Source organism: Artemia franciscana, chromosome 13, assembly GCF_032884065.1.
Source record: "Artemia franciscana chromosome 13, ASM3288406v1, whole genome shotgun sequence".
In the NCBI taxonomy this organism is placed as follows: Eukaryota; Metazoa; Arthropoda; class Branchiopoda; order Anostraca; family Artemiidae; genus Artemia; species Artemia franciscana.
Genome location: NC_088875.1, coordinates 28,933,056 through 28,953,748, shown reverse-complemented (window position 1 = coordinate 28,953,748; position 20,693 = coordinate 28,933,056). Strand labels below are relative to the sequence as shown.

The following is a 20,693-nucleotide window of genomic DNA, read 5'->3' as shown; positions in this document are numbered from 1 at the left end:
ACACTCCCCCCCCCCAGATAGTCGAATCGAGTAAATGACTATTTCTAATTTAATCTGGGTCTGGTCCTTAATACGCCCACCAAATTTCATCGTCCTAGCTTATCTGGAAGTGCCTAAACTAGCAAAACCGGGACAGACAGACAGACCGACAGAATTTGCGATCATTATATGTCACTTGGTAAATACCAAGTGCCATAAAAACTTTTGTACCAATGTTAAAATAGTATCTTTTACCTTGCTAGCTTCTTCTCCTTCGATTCTTGTTTCCTTTACCGGGAAAACAAAGTCGTCGGAAAAACAGGATCTTTACTTAAGAGCAGAAAGGTCCTATAGCCTGCATAAAATAAGGGACGAATTTAGAGGAGTCACTAGTCTGACAGGTTGTGGTGTTAATAACTTCTTGATTACAATTTAAACTCTCTAAATAACTTAAGCGAGCTCAGTTTTCAGTGAAACACTTGTTTTTCAGACATCAGATAAATTTTTATTAATTTTTGTTCTTTTTTTTAGGTTCTTTAAACGTGCACAATGAACCTTATAAAAAGAGATGATAAAAACAACCCTTTCTCCAATTTAGGCGATTGAATTAAAGAACTCAGCATGAGTTTTTGTTTAAATAGGGCATTAAATATGGATTTTACTTCCCACCTTTCTTAGAGCCCCCCCCCCAAAAAAAAGAAAATGTGCAATTTTATCTCATAAAGATTCCAAGGGGTATATTGTCATCAGTATCTTTGAAAGTGAAATCATTTTCTCACTAGGTAGTTCTTTCAAAACTGAACTTTTGCCTACTAAGGGGGCTGAGAGGGGTAGTATTCAAGTGGAGTATTTTATGTATCTGGCTATAGATTTTTGACCATTAAAATTTTTAAATTCAGCTAGTGTCAAAACTCCTCCCTCAATTTTGTACTTAATTCTTATATTTTACGTCAAATTCACAAATTTTTATGTAAATTAACAGGATAGCTGTGGTCCTTACAAAGGCAATTTTTCGTCTGTAAGGATTTCTATAAAGACACCTTATTGAAATATCAATTTCACCACATTATTTCTTTTGATAGAAGGATGTGTAATAATTTACCCACTTACCATAACTGAGAGGTCTTAGCTTAAGGCTCTGTTGAGATAAGAAGTCATTGACTGAAAAAAAATTAAGTAAAAGAAAAGAACGCTTATGTGGCCAGTCGAAAGAAAAGACAACAATCATGACGTATAGTTCACCTCCATAAAACTAAGCGTCTTTAATGTTAAAAACAAAATAATTTTAAAATACAACTATTTGAAAAAAGAAAAGGAGTAAAATCTAAAATAAAAAAGAATAATAATAAAAAATGACACCAATATATGCACAGAATCTACTCAATGATAAACGCAGCGTTGCAAATATGCAATTAGCGAGGTCCGCAGAAAAGCAGTGGAATTGTTTTCTATCTCCTGGCCATAGGTTCGTTGTTTTGTTTTTTTTTCTACAGATTTTTCTCTGTGTCTTGTCATGGCAGCCCAGATCGGCTGTAGATCTTTCATGGATCACACAAAAAGTCCCAATTTGATGCCACATATCACATTAGAATGACCTTGTACAGTGAGGATGATCCTCACTGTACATAGGTGTAACTTTTTTTTGCCTAGATAAAGAGCTAGACAGACATAGCCCGCGCTTTCTTCCAGCATTTTAAGAGTGTAAACGTGCAAATGAAAACCTAACTTTTTTAAAGAAAGATAGCGTATTCTTGGCAAATTATTTTATATTTCTAAGACATGGATACAGAACGAGGAAAATTGTCCTGGGCGTAGTTGGCTTAATCTCAGCTGGGCAGCATGGTTCTAGAATTCGAATTCAGCTGTTACAACGCACTGTAGGGCGGACACATGGATCTTAGTAGTCAAGAAGTGTCGTTAATCTATTACATACAACAAAGACAATTTGCTCAACCAAGCTATCAAATGTCATACTATGTGAGACAGTAACCCCAAAAATCTTATATTAAAAGTAATCAACATGCTGAGAAAGTCTCTCAGAAGTAAAATCAGCGTGAAAAGTGCTCGAAATAAGAGTTAACCTAAAAAAAAATACCCAGTTCCAAAGCTATCTGTGTTGTATTACTAAGAATATTTTTAGTTTTATAAACGCTAAGCATGTCCATCTCTTAAATCTAATGATCGATATGTCATTGTTGCCTCCGTGGAAACGACACTTTTTTACTGTTGTGGTATACTACTGCTTGTCAACGTATTTCATGATTGTTTCAGGGTGAGCAACCTAGCATGGCATATCCAATGATGTGTGAAGCCTATGTAACTACATCAGACAGTAGTCAGCAATTTGGTCTTCAGGTAATATTCTTTCGGAGTGGTCAATCCGCACCTAATAGAAACAAACATACCCGTGTCTGTAGCAGCGCAACACCTTTGCTAGTTCACTCTGGAAAGGTATTGTTCAAGTTGCATTCAGATTTGTTTGAAGCCGATAAACAAGTTGGTGAAAGCTCTCTCGTCCAAGAAGCCGATTTTAAAGGACAAAATATTGAAAAGCAATATGCCTGCAGGTATTTATTTATTTTCTTTTTAATATTGTAATTGGTGGAATTGAATAAAAGGTGAAGACTTGTCGACGACATCCAGTGATCACTTTTCCATGTCAATCCTCACTTAAAGACGGTTGACCACAAGGTTGTGTTTCTGATTCTGAATTACTTTGAATGACTTGACTGTTCCAGAAGCCTAAAATTAATTGGGGAACTAAGAGCAGAAACACTTTGGATGGATGGAAATTACTTGACTAAATCAACTCTTACCAACTTACTAATTTTGGAGAGTCATTCAAAGCAAATGGTGGAATGAGAGATAATGTCTGAAAACATTTCACTTATATTGAAAGGGGTATCTAAAGGGAAAAAAATAAAATAAAATTAAATTAAAAAAACATGTCATTTCATAGAGAAAGAGCTGGATGTACATGTGATGAATAATTGATATTGCTTCTAGCGTACACAATTTGTTTCTAGTATCTCTATGGTGCTTTTTGTTTTTTAGTTTTTACGCACAGATATTTATTCTTTGCTATGGCTATTATCAATAGTTTTCATATTGACTGTAAAACCTATCAACCAGCAAGCGATTGAGCTGGTACTTGTTGGTGCGGCATAAGAGTTGGGAGTAGTTACTCGAGAGGTATCTCTAATTGAGGATGGAAATAGTCCTCTGTGTCTGAACTAAGCATAATTCAAAGAAAAGATTCTGCAAATATGTGTCTTTAATCGTGTCCGACCTTCCCAACGTTTTGCACTTCAAAACCTATAAGGTTTTTATCACCAGCTTTAGCTATCCATACATTAGTTTAGTCTAGTAAAAATATGGTTTGACCTCAAACTAATTGTTATACAAATGATTCTTTCACTGTCCGACCAAAAAATATATGCTAATTCTGAATTCGGAAAGTTTATGGCTCTAGCTCTTTCACAAATTCGATTTTTTTTTTTTTTAGGGTGAACCTGAGGTTGAGGGAAAAAGTGTTGATTGAGTAAATACCAGCAAATGTGATTACATATGTCATTTCTACGCTCTTTTTTAATGATGAAACGTGAAACTAAGTGTTTAAAGTCAAAAGAATTGTTTGGGGCTTAAAGCTTTGAGGGAGAGTGAGGTTGGGGGAGAAGCTCTAGGGAAATTCTAAAAAAAGGGTCAACCTCAAACAAATTGCTAAAGAAATGATTTTTTCACTACCCCACCAAAAAATATGTGCTGATTCAGAATCCGAAAATTTTGCCGCTCTTGCTCTTTCACAAATTTGAGTTTTTGAGGTTGAATTTGAAGTTGAGGCAAAAATGTTGATATAGTAAATACCAGCAAATGTGATTATATATGTCAATTCTACGCTCTTTTTTGCTGATGAAGATGAGACTGAATGTTTAAAGTCAAACGAATTGTCTTGGGGCTTAAATGATGCAAAATCGTTTGTATAGCAATTTGTTTGAGGTTGCCCCCTTTTTTTCACAATTTTCCTAGACTATTTAGGAAGAACGGTAAAACAAATCTTCGCTTCATTTTTTGTCTGTCCCTAGTCTTTTCTTGTGTTTACATCATCCGAGTTGTTTTTTTTTCTTTTTTTTTTTTTTTGCAATGAAAGATAAGTGGGACATCTGATTTATTACATGGCTAATGACTTGTTTTTTTGTTTTTTTTGTTTTTTTTTATTGTCGAAACTGTATCTCTATCTTATTCTAGTTTTTACGCTTTTTCGGCAAATGGCAGATTTGATTTAATTTTCTTTTTTTGTGTGCAATATTAATGTTTGATACTTATTTTTGCAATTTCAGTTTCTGTGCACAAATGTTTCGCATTTACCTTCAAGAAAAATTCCAGCATGTATTAAAAAAAAAATGTTGGTATCACTGTTAGAGACCTTTCCTAAAAAATCACCCCTCCCCTGAAAAATCGGACAGAAAATCACGTTTATTTGATAGTTTGTGCAAACATTTTAAAATTTACAATACTAATAGCTTAATAAATTGGTGCTCCTATAGTCCCTTGTAAATTTGAGCTTTCCTGAGTAATTTTTTGCTAGTAGCCAAATTCCTGTTCCGCTATCCTTTTGGCTAGGGAACAGACAGCTTTGCCGGATTTTTGTCACCTCTTTCCAGTCGCTCGGGCCTTTAATTCTCACGAACGGGCATGGGACTGCGTTTTTCGCAAAGAAGATATCGCTACAGTTGGTTCTTCAGCCTTCGCACGCTTGTAATTTCAGCATTATCTGCTGTTGCTAACCTTGCTCTTTGTGTTTCTTTTTTCAACTCCTGTGAGTTGTTAACCCCTTGCTTGGTTTTGTGGTCTATATCTTTCAAGCTATTTAACAAAGAATAAATGTTCTTTTTTTCGATTTATAAATCACTAAAGTCATAAAACAAACACTCATTAATGGGTCTTTCTTTAACTACAAACATATTTTTGGTAGTCGTAAATATTCGCATTAATGAAACCTATATAATCATGGTTGCAGCAACAGTAAACAACGAACCATGGCCCATTTTAATCAAAATTTTGAAATCAATTTTTGAAAAAAAGCTGTCAAGTAATAAAAAATTACCATCTCTCTCTCTCTCCTCTCTCTCCCTATCTCTCTCTCTCTCTCTCTCTCTCTCTCTCTCTCTTCTCTCTCTCTCTCTCCTCTCTCTCTCTCTCTCTCTCTCTCTCTCTCTCTCTCCTCTCTCTCTCCTCTCTCTCTCTCTCTCTCTTCCTCCCCCTCTCTCTATCTTCCCATTTCAGAAGTTTGCCAGAATAGCTTATTTCTTAGTTTGGAGGAGTTGCGGTTAAAAGTTAGTGCCTGTCAGGAAGCCTATTAAAACAGAAAGTTTTTTCACCTGCCGTCACAATTTTCACCTGCTGTGCTTATGAGAGGTGTGTGAAAACACAGGGCTTGCATTTTCTGATATGGAGTTTAACTGAACTTTCACATGGATTTCATTCCAGTAGTTTGGTGTGATATTATCAGATTAAAGACGCTTCTTGACTTCTCAGATCCTTGCTTTGCCCCTGCAGTGTGTTGCTAGAGCCGGATTCGAACTCTGGGGCCCGTATTATCAGGCAGAAATCTAACCCACTGCGCCATCACAGGACTAATAGTGCGATTGCATACCACCCTTCTCCCCATTTCAAACCATTAACCCTAGTATTTCATACTTTGTGGATGCAATATCTTCTTTGAGTAATAACAATTTTTTAGTTGAATCAATATTATTGTTCTGTATATAATTAATGAAGAATTATTATTTCAGATTCAAAGATAGCGTTGTAATGCCCAATGGTCCCCCTTTTGGAAAATTGCTGGTGGAAAGAGTTGGATATAGAAGGGATCAAAGTGATACTGAAGCAATATTTACAATGAACTTGCAAAAGGTAATGCGTCCAATGCTCTGTTGTTTCAGGTGTTATTTGTTTGTTTATAGTTTCAATGGATCCATGTTTAAATCTATTCGAAAAATCAAATCGGAACAAACTGATTAGTTACCGACGGAAATTGTCAATCGTCAAAACTGTAAAAAAAAGAATGATTTAAGAAATAACTGTAGGAAAATCTAGAACAAATCATTAAAATCCTTTACGAGTTCATTATATTTTACTTTCTGGAATAATGATTATTTGTACTCTATTTTTTAAAATTGGAGACTAAAATAAAAAAAGGCACAAAAACTACATACAGTTTATATTTATCTACCTATAAAAGAAAGAAGTAGAAAAATGTTAGTCAAGCCGCATGAAAAAAGCTTCCTGTTTCCCTTCCCCAGATTTCTTCAGGTACCCATTTAGAGCTGGGTCGACTCTGGCTGAGCTTACAGAGTCACGCCACTGACCCCCGTCCCAAACCAAATAATTGAGTACATTAGGACTTAAAGCCTCGACCTGTTGGGCAAAGAATCATAAAAACACCGTACCAATTCACTCGGCTAGGACTCATAATTAAGGACAGAATTAAGGCATAAAATCTACACACGGTATATATTTATTTACCTAAAAAAGAAAGAAGTAGAAAAACGTTTGTGCAGCCCCATGAAAAAAAAGAAACCGTTTGCATTGTAAGATACTGTAACTACTTACAATTAAGGACAACATTAAGGTATAAAATCTACACACGGTACATATTTATCTATCTAAAAAAGCAAGAAGGAGAAAAATGTACGTGCAGCCCCACGAAAAAACAGAAACCGTTCGCATTGTAAGATACTGTAGCTACTTATAACTAATGACAGCATTAAAAAAAAAAAAAAAAAAAAAAAAAAAAAAAAAAAAAAAAAAAAAAAAAAAAAAAAAAAAAAATCATGTAGCAAACCTCAACGCTGGACTCGGCGTTTAGTTGATATTTTTTCTTGTTTTTCTCTCACAAAACATAGGTTATTAATAAACAAAATCATCAAAAAAATTCCTCGTATTGTATGACTTGGAATCATGAAGGAATTTTGTCTATGCCTTGAAGATAATTCATTGAATTAGACCTATGGTATTTAAATATGAGCAGAAAGTTTTAAGTTACTCTAGTACAGCTGCATGATAGATCTAATCTTTTAGTCTACATTCGAGTCGACCGAGAACACACCTTCTGACTCCGGTTATTCTGATCGTTGGGCGGTGTCAGCTATTCGGGATCTGGCTGGTCATCTCCGAGTCGCTGAGGGAAAGAATTGGGTGACCCTTGCTAAGAAGATAGGTTTCACAAGCTCAGAAATCAAATCTAAACTGAAGGTAAGTGTTTCAAAATTTGACCTAGGTTAAACTTCAGTCAGATATATTTGAAGTTGTAAAAGTTGAAAAGGATTAGAACAATAAATGAACCAGAACAATGCGAGTCACCATTGCAAAGAACGTAAGAATTCACCAAGGCACAGGAGAATGACAGTACCTTTTTATGGCACTTGGTATTAACCAAATGACAATATAGAAATCGCAAATTCTGTCGGTCCCGGTTTTGCTACTTTAGGCACTTCCAGGTAAGCTAGGACAATGAAATTTGGCAGGCGTATCAGGGACCAGACCAGATTAAATTAGAAATTAGAAATCGTTTTCCGATTTGACCATCTGGGGGGGAGTGGGGAGCCCGTTAATTCGGAAAAAAAGAAAAATTGAAGTATTTTTACGAACGGTTGATCAGATCTTAATGAAATTTGATGTTCGGAAGGATATCGTGTCACAAAGCTGCTATTTTAAATCCCGACCGGATCTGGTCACATTGGGTGGGGGGGGGGGGTTGGGAGGGGGAAACCTAAGATCTTGGAAAACACTTAGAGTGGAGGGATCGGGATGAAACTTGGTGGGGAAAACAAGCAGAAGTCCTAGATACATGATTGACATAACCGGAACGGATCCGCTCTCTTTGGGGTAGTTGGGGGGGGGGAGTAATTCTGAAAAATTAGAAAAAAGGAGGGATTTTTAACTTGCGAACGGGTGATCGGATCTCAATGAAATTTGATATTTAGAAGGATATCGTGTCTCAGAACTCTTATTTCAAATCCCGACTGGATCTGGTGACATTGGGGGGAGTTGGGAGGAGGAAACCTAAAACTTGCAAAACACTTAGAGTGGAGGGATCGGGATGAAACTTGGTGGGAAAAATAAGCAGAAGTCTTAGATATGTGATTTACATAATTGGAACCGATCCGCTCTATTGGGGGGGGGGGATTAATTTTGAAAAATTAGAAAAAATGACGTATTTTTAACTTACGAAGGAGTGATCGGATTTTCATGAAACTTCATATTTGGAAGTATCTTGTAACTCAGATCTCTTATTTTAGATCTCAACCGGATCCAGCGTAATTGGTGGGGGCGCAGTTGGGGGACCGGAAATCTTAGAAAATACTTAATGCGGTGAGATCAGGATGAAACTGGATGGGAAGAATAAAAACCTGTCTAAGATACGTGACTGACATAACCGGATCGGATTTGCTCTCTTTGGTGGAGTTGGGGGGGGGGTAGCTTTGAAAATTGAGGTATTTGTAACTTACGAAAGGGTGACCAGATCTTAATGAAATTCTATATTTAGAAGGATCTTGTGCTTTAAAGCTCTAATTTTAAATTCCAACCAGATCCTGTGACATCGGGGGGAGTTGGAGGGGGAAACCAGAATTCTTCGAAAACGGGAAAATTGGGGTATTTTTATCTTACGAATAGGTGATCAGATCTTAATCAAATTTGAAATTTAGAAGGAATTCATGTCTCAGAGCTCTTATTTAAAATCCCGACCAGATCTTTGACATTGGGGGAGTTTGAAGGGGAAATCTTGGAAAACACTTGGAGTGGAGGAATCGGGATGAAGCTTGGTGGATATAATGAGCAAGTGTCCTTGATACGTGATTGACAGAACCGTACTCGATTCTCTCTCATGAACTCCTGCCCCTCATGAACTCTTGAACTTCTCTCTCATGAACTCCTGAACCCCTGCCCCCACTAAGTGGGGGCAGGGGTTCAGTGATTTGGCGAGTCAGGTGCTAGGACGATGAAAATCGGTAGGCGTGTCAGGGACCTGCACAAATTGACTTGATATAGTTGTTTTCCCAGATTCGACCATCTGTGGGGCTAAAAGGAGAGGATAAATTAGAAAAAATTAGGTATTTATAACTTACGAATGGGTGATCGGATCTTAACGAATTTTGATATTTAGAAGGGCATTGTGACTCAGAGCTCTTATTTTAAATCCTGACCGGCATTAAGCCTCTTATTTTCCTTTTAAATCAATCTATTGATTTATGGAATTTTGTTAGAGCTCATACCATATGATCTCTTGGCTCTTAGCTCTTCCTGCCTCGTCACAAGTGCCATATGAGCTCTTAGCTCTTGTTTTTCATGCCTATCCCAAGTTTGGTCTGAGATATGTCGGAAAGTAATTGTTAATGGATGGAAATATATGTATTTAGACCTTGTAAATAAAAGAAATTCTGGGATGTTGGGTTTTATCTCAGCGAACGACGATACCCTGGACTTGTCCTCAAAAAATTATGCTTGCGTTCTTTTTTTTAACTCAGTTTTCAAAAAGCATATCTCTCCAGCAATAAACTGCTGGATACGTTATAGTTTTTAATCCTTTAGCAAACCTAGAAAACTTGTGAAAGCCTACACCCTCCAACCCCCCACCTTAAGACTAGTCCAGAATGTTCTGGGCAAATATGGAAAGTCTCATAAGGGTAAAAATATTGGCATTAAGCACCCTTTTTTTCAAGTGCTATGCATCACCCGCTTTAGAATAACCCCCTCCTCCTCTTTTCTGCTGAAGGCCCAAATATTGTCCATGTCCACAACCTGCTGGAATTCCATAACACGTTTTCATACCTTGTTGGCATAAGTTACGGAATTTTGACTGATAAACTACTTTATCTATAATATGATTGTATATAAAAACCCTTTAATATTATAATCAGACCGTCCTTACGCCTTTTTTTATACGCCTTTTTTTATAAGTACCCATCGAAAAGTTTGAAATGATTTCAACCTAGAAATTACGCTTATAAACATCGGTACGCCTACCCTAAATAAACTAGCTAAATAAGAAAGAAGAATACAAATGAAAATATCTAAGGAGAAGGCAAGGGCAGGGGAGTCCTTACTTTTGCACAATGTGTGGAGATATGAATAAGATGGTGGATCACATTATGGGTGAGTGGGAAGTATTGTGTGAGTTGCGAAAGGAAGTTTGTGGAGATGGTAGGTTTGATGAAAGATGGCTAATGATTCTAGTGAGGCATGAGTGTTCTGTAAGTGTGGAATGATTAGGACAATTTCTCAAGCTAGCAATGGAGCATATAATTTGATTTTTTGTAATAAGTGAATGTTTTTATTTATGTCGTGGTTATATTTGTGTAGTGTCGAAAGTAAAACAGTTCAAAATAGGGATGATACCTTTTTATTGACAGTGAATAGATATAAAATTATTTAACTGGCTATTTCGAACACATATACAGTGTTCATCATCAGCAGTAAAACTGCTGATGATGTTTTACATATTAGATATATACATCAGCACACTGTATATGTGTTCGAAACATCCAGTTAAATAATTTTATATCTATTCGCTGTCAATAAAAAGGTATCATCCCTATTTTGAACTGTTTTACTTTCGTCATGGAAAGGCAGTGTGGTCTTCGAAGTTATCTACGTTGTGTAGTGTTTATGTTAGTTTTGTTGATGTTAATTGAAACTGAATTTTTCATTTTGTATTGCCGTTGCCCTAGGGCTTTTAGAGCAATCAAGTTATTATTTTCTATTTTTTGTTTTGTTTTACATTTCGCAGGGTTTCCTTTAATGACATACTTATGTTCTAGTTCTCGCAAGATCCAATGATGGCCATGATCAATCTGTATGAGCAGAGGAATGGAACCCCCGAAGAGTTCATGCAAGCTTTACACGAAACAGGCCGAGATATCGAGTTAGGTTTACGACCTGAAGACAGTCCTGCTAGTTCATCTAGGTCAGGAATGAGAGAATCTCCTAGTCCCAGTGCCAGTGGAAGTAATGCCTCAGGGGGTTTTTCTCCTGTGAATCGGTCCTATTTTCCTGGCTGGGGGTTGCTTACTCCTTGGAAACGAAGAGAAAGAGATGAAGACGAAGAATCCAACGGTAAGAATTTTCACTGTAGGGGTGTTTGACTGGTATTGCAGACAAGCTTGTTGAATCCGTCTCATGAAAGATGTGAACAATGATGCATAGCGAAGATATATTTAGAAAAATAAAGTCTTAGTATTGAAAATAATCTTTTAGTAGTGAAGTTGTTTTGAAAATTTTGCTTTCAGCAAAAATTTCTGCTTTTATGGTCAATATAGGCTATACGGGATTCCATTACTGACATAGCGACATGATAAACATACTAGTGGATTCATTTTTTTTTTATGCCCTTCCAAATATACTAATCCATTCACTCGCAAATGCATCTCCCCCTTCCTGATGGCAGTATATATAACCCTAATAATGTGTTTCTTTGTTGCATCAATGCAGTCCTACATTGTCTGGGATTGAGTGCATAATTTCCCAAAATCCGATTTGGATTATTTTTAAAAACCTTAAGTAATGGAAGGAAACATGAAAATCTAAATAAGAAAAAGCATCCTAAATATTATAAAGTAAGAATTTCATTGTTTTACTATTTTCCTTTAGTTTTTAGATATTCCTTAGGCTATATATGAAACCATCAGCAGGGAAGGGATGCATTTTCGAATGAATTGGTTATTATATCTGAAAAGTTTTTGAAGCCATCTATCATTCTGATTAAAATGACTATATATCTAAAAATTTAAAGTCAGTGTCGCCTAGGAATGCAGGATGCCAAGGGCATAACACCTTGTAACGATTTTTTTTTTTTTTTGTCTGCTATATGAAACTACGCAAGTCTAGTAGATTTGTATGCTAAATTCGAAAATGCAGTCCTGTTTTTTTGCATCACGGTCATTTTATGCGTAATGGTTTTGTGGGTATTTCTCGGGAAATTTTGATACTGCAACTTCAAATTTTAGTTATTTTTTATCTGGAAAAGTTTACCTTTCGCAAATTTTTATGCTAAATTCAAAAATTGTTCTTTTTGGTGTACTGTTTTATTCGATTTTATAGGTATTTTTATCAGGTTTTATGATGTCGTCACCTGACGAAATGTTTCGTATCCTGGTAAATAGCCTATATCTTTTTTATTTTTCAAATTATTATATCTTTTCTTAGAATTGGTAAAAGAAGGATGTTTTGGAATTGTCTCTGCCGATAGGTATTTTCATTTGACTCCTTGTGGAATTTCTGTTGTTATATATGAGAAATGTAATCAGATAAAATAGGATTACATTTTTCAATCCAGCCTAAAATGTGGTATTTGACCAATTCCTAACTAATTGTTGATGTAAAAACGAAAAATTCAACCCCAAAAAATTTGCAAAAAAAGAAACTAAATAAACTAATAGTAAAAACTATTCGCCATGAACGATTTTTTTTTAGGTTCTGCGTGAAAAGTATTGTAACAAAAGGAGAATCAAACCTTTATTGGTGGGAAGGGGCGGGGCCTAAAACTGTCCAGTATAACCCTGTTATCGGTAGCTATGTTGTCGGGAGGAGAATCGGCTTCTGATCGACTTCGAACAGACCAGTCAATTAATTTATGCATCGAAGTGTTCCCGACATCAGAAATCTAGATGTTTACCTTTGAAACCCTGGAGGCTCTGGAGTTTAAGGTTCTGAACTACGATATCGATGCTGTACCCTTGGCCTATGTTTCGAGTTGTTGGCCGAACATACTTTCTCAATCTTGGTGAACCAAATACTATTTTGCCCTACTGATCTATCTCCTTTTATGCTCTCTGTTTCCCTTTCTTGTTCTATCCGTTTCTTTTGGTCTTGTTTCTGCTTTTTGTGGCACTTGGTATCTACCAAGTGACTTAAAGCGATCGCAAATTCTGTCGGTCTGTCTGTCTGTCCCGATTTTGCTACTTTAGGCACTTCCAGGTAAGCTAGGACGATGAAATTTGGCAGGCGTATCAGGAAACAGACCAGATTAAATTAGATATAGCCGAAAGTATTTTTAACTTACGAACGGTTGATCAGATCTTAACAAAATTTGGTGTTTGGAAGGATATCGTATCTCAGAGCTCTTATTTCAAATCCCGACCGGATCAGGTGACATTGGAGGGAGTTGGGGTGGGGAAACCTAAAATCTTGGAAAACGCTCAGAGTGGAGGGATCGGGATGAAACTTGGTGGGAAAAATCAGGACAGATCCTAGATACGTGATTGATATAACCAGAATGGATCCACTCTCCTTGGCGGAGTTGGGGGGAGGGTTTAATTCTGGAAAATTAGAAAAAATGATGTATTTTTAACTTATGAAGGAGTGATCGGATGTTGTTGAAATTTGATGTTTCGAAGGATATCGTGTCTCAGAACTCTTATTTTAAATCCTGACCGGATCCGGTTATATTGGGGGGAGTTGGGGGGACCTAAAATCTTGGAAAACGCTTAGAGTGGAGGGATCGGGATGAAACTTGGTGGGAAAAATAAGCATAAGCCCTAGATACATGATTGACATATCTGGAATGGATCCGCTCTCTTTGGGGGAGTTGGGGGGATGAAGGGTCAATTCTCAAAATTAAAAAAATGAGGTATTTTTAACTTATGAAGCAGTGATCGGATCTTAATGAAATTTCATATTTAGAAGGACCTCGTAACTCAGATCTCTTTTTTTAAATCCCGACCAGATCCAGTGTCATGGGGGGGGGGGACGGAAATCTTGGAAAATGCTTAAAGTGGAGAGATCAGGATGAAACTTGGTGGGAAGAATAAGCACAAGTCCAGGATAAGTGACTGAAATAACCGGACTGGATCCGCTTTCTTTGGTGGAATTGGTTGGGGGGGGGGGGGGAGTAATTCGGAAAAATTAGAAAAAATAAGGTATTTGTAACTTACGAACGGATGATAAGATCTTAATGAAATTTGATATTTAAAAGGATCTTGTGCTTTAGAACTCTCATTTTAAATCCCGACCAGATCCAGTGACATTGGGGGAGTTGGAGGGGGAAACCGGAAATCTTCGAAAACGCTTAGAGTGGAGAGATTGGGATGAAACTTGATGGGGAGAATAAGCACAAGCTATAGATACGTGATTGACATAATTGGAACGGATCCGTTCTCTTTGGGGGAGCTGGGGGCTGTTAATTTGGAAGAATTAGAAAGATTGAGGTATTTTTACTTACGAGTGGGTGATTGGATCTTAATGAATTTTGATGTTTAGAAGGACCTCGTGACTCAGAGCTCTTATTTTTAATCTCGACCGGCATTAAGCCTCTGATTTTCCTTTTAAAGCAATCTATTGATTCTTAGGAATTTGCTAGAGCTCATACCATATGAGCTTTTGGCTCTTGGCTCTTCTGACCTCGTCACAAATGCCATATGAGCTCTTAGCTCTTGTTCTCTTATTGATATCTGAAATCTTATGGTCACTCTCCATCATGCTCCAAGGAATAATATCTGGAAAATATCATTTGGAAGATTTAACATTATAGAAACATTATATAATTATATAACATTATAAGAACATTATAAAACAGAAATAAGAAAACAGAAATAAAACATTATGAAAAAACATTATACAAAAAAAACAACATTTAATCTTCTATCTTGAATTCAAAAAATTATTAGACATTCATTGTTTATAATATTAATTACTTTTAGCATCACGACCTATGGACCCACCACCACCGAAACGTCGACGTAACGACTTAAGCAAAGAGGGAAGTATTGGTATTAAGAAACGACCCAGGAGGAATTTTTCCGATGCGTCTGAAACTATTACATCAAGTTCTGATGAAGAAATGGATCATTTGACGAAAAGAGTGAAGATGACGGCCATGATGGCAACTAGAGCAGATGGAGATGCTAGTAGACTAGGTGGCCCTGATGATGCTCAGGATAGGAAGTCATCGAGTCAAGGATCAGTTGTGAAAATGATGCAAGTCTTTCTATTATTATTTATGAAAAACCGTCATATCAATGCAGAAGAAAAGGATGGGGCACAAAAATTTTACCAATTAGATCAACATTGTCAGATAACTTTGTAAAATAAATGCAAACTTAAATAATTTCAAAATGAATGCTCTTTTTTTGTATGCTTGTGTCTCTTTGAACGAACTTATGGGATAAAATATGATTTTGACTGATTTTTAGCTCATTTTTATTTACCCAATTGTCTCATCTCTTTTAAACAGTTCAGGGTAAGTTTTCTGAATATATTCTAGTTAGAAAAGTAAAAAAAAAAAAAAACTATTTTGTACCGTCAGTGGAGTTGCCATCAAGGGATTTTCAATGATGTGAGCGCTTTTAATGTATATATAGTAGTATATAATTTGATTCAAAACAATGATGAGGTAATTACGAAAACTTCTATTCGTGAAAAGAAAGTTTTGCATTCAAATTTAACGAAGTAAATATTTTATGTGACCACCATGCAGAATAGCCTAGTCAAATCCAGTTACAAGGGAGTAAGCAGTAACGCGGGTTGCGTTAAAAAGAAATATTTAACTGTATACTCTCTCTGTGATATTTATATTCCGTTATATCAAGTTCCAATGTAGCCCAATTATTTTTATCTAATATTTTTTTTTCTTGGTAGGCAAGAATCACGACCACTAGATCAGCAAGATATTTGGAGGATCTCGAATTTTATGCGTAAAGCAGACTGGAAAGCCCTTGGGCGAACTTTGGGTATTGAAGAAGCTGAACTAGTCAACCTTCAAGAATCTCATAAGTGAGTCTCTTCCTTTTCTGTTCTGTCTTTTACCAGTATTTCTTTTAGTGTCTAAATATAACGTCGTTTGAACCCTAGTTTTTCCAATAGCAAAAATTAGATATAACATAAAATTAGTTTTTAATCCAAGTCAAAGCGATTGATTAACCCTAACTTTATGTAAAACTTTTTGACAATCCATCACACTATGTCTTTTATGAAACCTATTGTAAACTGCATTTCTGAACATTTTCTTACTCGTGAAGATAAATTAGCATACAAAAAAACCTTAGAATTAGCCAAAATAAACCAGCATATAATAATCTTTAGAATTCTTACTCGCCACTACCCAGATGATTGATGTATCCAAATCAATAGTGTCTATGAATCGCCTAGTGGATCGTATTTTTGAAATTAGTCTGCTCTTTATATGATATTCCCTTATGAATTTGAATTCAGGATTGTTTAATTGTTTAGATTCAATGCGGAGTCAAATTCAAAACTTTAATGTGAAGTTGAACTGCTTTAACGTTATCGCAAGGTCTCAATGCTTCGCATTCATTTTTCCTCTCTGAAAATCTTCATAAAAGCTTAAAATTACATTTTTTTTCTCTTGGAACATGAAAAAAGTATCTGGCTCAGTCAAGGTAAGGGTGTTTTTTGTCTGCACAGAATTTTAAAAAATATTGCCTCCGAACTTGAAAAGGAAAACCGTCGGCCCCACTTAGGATCCTTCGATCTAAATATTATTGTTCAACTTGTCACCCCATGTACAAAACAAAAAAAGATTGTTTTTTTCAGTGGGAACTAAAAAAAAGGAAAAGAAATTGAGGCGTTAGAAAATGGTATTAGATATAATATTTTAAAATAGATTGTCTCTAGTGAGACTTTTAATTCAATCATATGAGGAACTGTTTCATTTATTTTATCTGAGCCAAACTATCTACCTTAGTTTTAGATGGAGCTGGTAATGTTTGGTTGTGGACAACCGAGCTGTTTGGCTGTTTGGCTACTATGTTAGATGTTTAGTTACTAGACCTGCTTAGTAAGTTAGGACTCTTGCAAATTTTGTCGGTAAAATCGCGGATAGGAAAAAACGAAAAAATTGACGCAATCTAAGAAATATTTGATTGAGAATTCGATTTTGATTTGACCACCAATTTGGCTTTGACCAGTAAAAATATAAGCTGCTTAAAAGCCAAATATAGCCAGTAAAGGCTCTATTTTTTTGGGATTTTAGGATCATTAGAATCTCTTGATTCATTCACTAGAGGGTTTCCTAAAATTAAGAAACTAAAGAAAATACAATAATTAAAGTACTACACTAATTTACAATAATTAAAATTTACAATAATTAAAAGTACTTTTTAGAAACTAATTTGAGATCAACTTTTAGTTCCTATCTATTAAAACTAAGAATTTACCTTCCATTTTGTTTTCTGTGCTGTTTATGAAGTGGATTGGTTTGGCAACCGAAAATCTCTCACATGCTATGGAAAACATTTCTGAGCGAAGTTTGTTATTAACATTGTTTTCAAGGTGTGGTAGAATGCTATTACTTAAAGTTCTTACTGTCAAATTTTCTTTGTTTCAGTGGCATGACATGAGAAGTTTTAAGGGCAGTCTAGAATACTCATGTAGATGGTGTGCCATATATTGTCGTCCCCAAAATGAAAGGGCGCATCTGCTATTTTTGAATTAACGCGGGACAGTGAAATCAAGTTTTCTAGAGCTGTTTGCGATTATAGTTTTTGGTGACTAAACTGAAAAGTAGTATTAGGTTTTCTGCTACGATAAATTGATAATAAAGTCGGAATTCTTGGAAGTGTCTAAGAAACTTGACGCTTTTTACATGTCCTTTTATATTGGTTATTCTCAAGACACTTCTAATAGATCGCGACTAAACGAAGTATCTGTAGATGTTTTTCGATCATAAATTGATTGTTAAACACTAGTGTTCTCGAACGTGTTTGGAAAACTAGAATCTCCGGATACGCTCTGTTGTGATGGTCACTATTTTAAGGTATGCCCAAATGCATATGTTAATTACAAAAAATGGTAAAAGTACCATCTCACCAGCTCCACCCCCACTGTATGAAGACCACAAGAGCACACTTCTAGAAAATCGAAAACTAGTTTAGGGGGAAATGTCAGATACGCCCTTTCATGTTAAGTATGATCGTATAAATTTCCCTGTCTATGTTTCATATCCCTTTTTAATGGATATTTAGGTGCTGTTTAGATGATAGGGCCTGAGCATCGGAGATACTTGCTGTCATTTATATCTACCACACCCACCATGTGGCTACCATAGAATGTGTATGTGGGGGGGGGGGCACATCCTAATTTTGTTGGCTACCCTTCCTTCTTTTATGTGTCTCCTTTGTATTTCGGGAATTGGCAACCCTTGTACTCTCTCAACTATTAACCAACGTCTTTATATCCCATTGAATTTTGGCTATTGTCTTAGAAGTGACGAAGTTGTAATTTTAATGAACTAGCCATCGTAGCTCTTAAGTAGCTCTTAACTTAAAAGTTACACTTTAAAGTTAAAAAGTTTAAACTTTTAAAGTTTACACAAGTTAAAAAGTTAAAGATAAAAAGTAAAAAGTTTAAAAAGTTACACTTTAGTAGCTCTTAAGAGATCAAAATACCCAAAACTTTACCCCTGTACCCCTATGACCTCTGCGCAGGTAGGATAGTCGCAAAAAGCGTTTAAATTATCAGGGAATGTTCACCAAGACGAGAATTTGTTTTTCCTTCTGTAATGTCAAATAATATTGTGTTCCTTTTTCGACAGACAAGCTGGTACCCGTGAATGTGTTTTTCAAATGCTCATGACATGGAAAGGTATTATGCCCCGTCAATGTACAGTTGGCCATCTATACAAAGCTTTGCGGGAAGAGAATATGGTCGAAGTAGCGGAAGAATTAACTAAAGTCCATAATGAACGCATTAGCGAACCACCCAGATAACATCTGTCGTCCGCAAGTGAGTTTTAAGGACCGCTTAATTGGCAATAACAAAGCTAATAAAGGCTTAGATGTACTTCCTCAAGTGTTTTATTGTTGATGTTTTGATTTAAATCCTTGTTAATTAGTTATTCAAAAATAACTAGCATGTTTTTCTTTAACTTAAGATTTTCTTTTTCGAAAAGTGTTTCCCAAAGTATGTAAATAGTATAGAATGCTGATTCTAGAATTTCTGGAATTCTTATTTTAAACATGAATTTAATAAAATTGACCGATATGTGTGAAAAAGAAATTCCAAGCATAATTATTAATAAAAATAACTTAGTGTTATTGATAAACTTTTGTACTGTCTCAGGGAAATGTAATGGCAACAATAATGAGCAATTCTATACGGCGTTTCCCTTTAAACTATCTACCAATAATAGCCTGTAATTGTCCTAAAATGACTTGGCTAATGAAAATATTACTAAAAACGATAAATTACTACTGAAACCATTTTTTTTTTTTTCATTTTTATTGTGTCAAAACTGTTGAACTGAAAATCGTCTTCTTGAAAGTTTTTTTGCTGGAAACTGTTTATCTTTGCTTTTAAAGCAATTTCAAATATGAGCTGGTTTTTTTTAGTTTTTAACCAAAAAAAGACGTATTCGTTTTACAATATGCAAGGAAAAATTAGGAAAAATATAGAACTAAAGAGGCTTCATTGTCTGTTAACGGAACAGTATGGGAGCTGATAAAAGAGGAAAACATGAAAAAATCCCAGTGATGTCTGGCGCTGCTTAATATATTATAAGGTAAATTATAAAAGCATGAACAAATATTAGTTGGATTTTCTTAAAACCTGTTTGAGCATAGGGCCAAAGATAAAAGAACCACTATTCCCAAAATGGTATAATGTGCACATTTTTAAAACTAGCCTTGGTTCTGCATACTATTCTATTTTTAAGCATTTTCTGTACAATTTGTGAAGTATCACTTTTTCTGTTACTAAAAAAACTCAATTTTGCTTCATAGGGATCGTACGATAAATTCTTCGACTGAGCTCATTTTTCATGAATGACGAATACAACATAGGATACTCTTAAAAAATGGTGTTTGTGTTCATGCTTAGAATTCTATATTTTATTATCTTTGTTATTGTCGTCTTGAATTGAGCGGTCCTTTAAATATCAATGTATTGATTTCTCAATTGGTGTGCAATTTAAATTTTGAAGTGTATGAATTGCTTGTTTCTTTAACGCTGTGATATTTTTCTTTTCTTTTTATTTCTTCTAAAGAGTTACCTTTTGTTGTTTTTATCATTTTAATTCTTGTATGCCAAATCCAAATGATCTTTAGTGTTTTAGGTGAGGGTCTCTTTTTTTTCTTATCTGAGAATTGTGTTTTTGTATTAAAAATGAAAGGGTAAGAAATACAATGATTTTAAATTTGTATGATTGACTTAATTTTAATATGAACCGGATCAGACGTGCTCTTTTCTTTTCTTTTTAAACTCTTAGTTAGTTTCAACCTCTCCGGCTAAAAAGGCTTACGGCAGCAGTCAGAGTAAATCCTCAAAAAACGTAATAAATAGAGATTTGCAAAATTTCATAGTCCAACTTTATCTTTTCGTTTCGAAACGTTTAATGTGTAATGCATGTTTGAGGTGATACAATAGATATTGGACATGGGCGTCATTGTCATTTGAAGGGGGGGGGGGGTCACTCAAGTTTTGGAATTCACAAAAAGGTAGTAACAGCGGTTAAAAATTACTTCTCATTTTCAGTCCCTCCCCCTATAAAGGAGGAGTTCAAACGGATTTCTCTTTAGTCATAGAAAAAAATTATTTTGTCCGCCTCTTCCTCCAAGTGAAAAAATTGAGATGAGGTTTATGTTGCTAGGAGCGTGTGGCATCACCCTGTATCGCTCGACTATCTTTTATTTAGTGAAGTTGGTGTTTAAGCCGTTTTGGTTTCGGGAACCTCGCCATAACAGCCTCTAGAATTTGTTTACTTA

The 20,693-nt window shown here is 35.5% G+C and overlaps 1 protein-coding gene across 1 annotated transcript in view; it reads left to right on the top strand.

The window, feature by feature from the left end:
- Positions 1-20,129, top strand: part of LOC136034770 (uncharacterized) — a 76,679-nt gene extending 56,550 nt beyond the window's left edge. Inside the window, exons 5-11 of the mRNA XM_065716177.1 lie at positions 2,251-2,546; positions 5,772-5,892; positions 7,060-7,233; positions 10,800-11,094; positions 14,676-14,952; positions 15,613-15,747; positions 18,527-20,129. Of these exons, the coding sequence (XP_065572249.1) occupies positions 2,251-2,546; positions 5,772-5,892; positions 7,060-7,233; positions 10,800-11,094; positions 14,676-14,952; positions 15,613-15,747; positions 18,527-18,701 (1,473 nt within the window). The 3' untranslated portion in view covers positions 18,702-20,129. The remainder of the gene's footprint in view (positions 1-2,250; positions 2,547-5,771; positions 5,893-7,059; positions 7,234-10,799; positions 11,095-14,675; positions 14,953-15,612; positions 15,748-18,526) is intronic.
- The last annotated feature ends 564 nt before the right edge of the window (positions 20,130-20,693 follow it).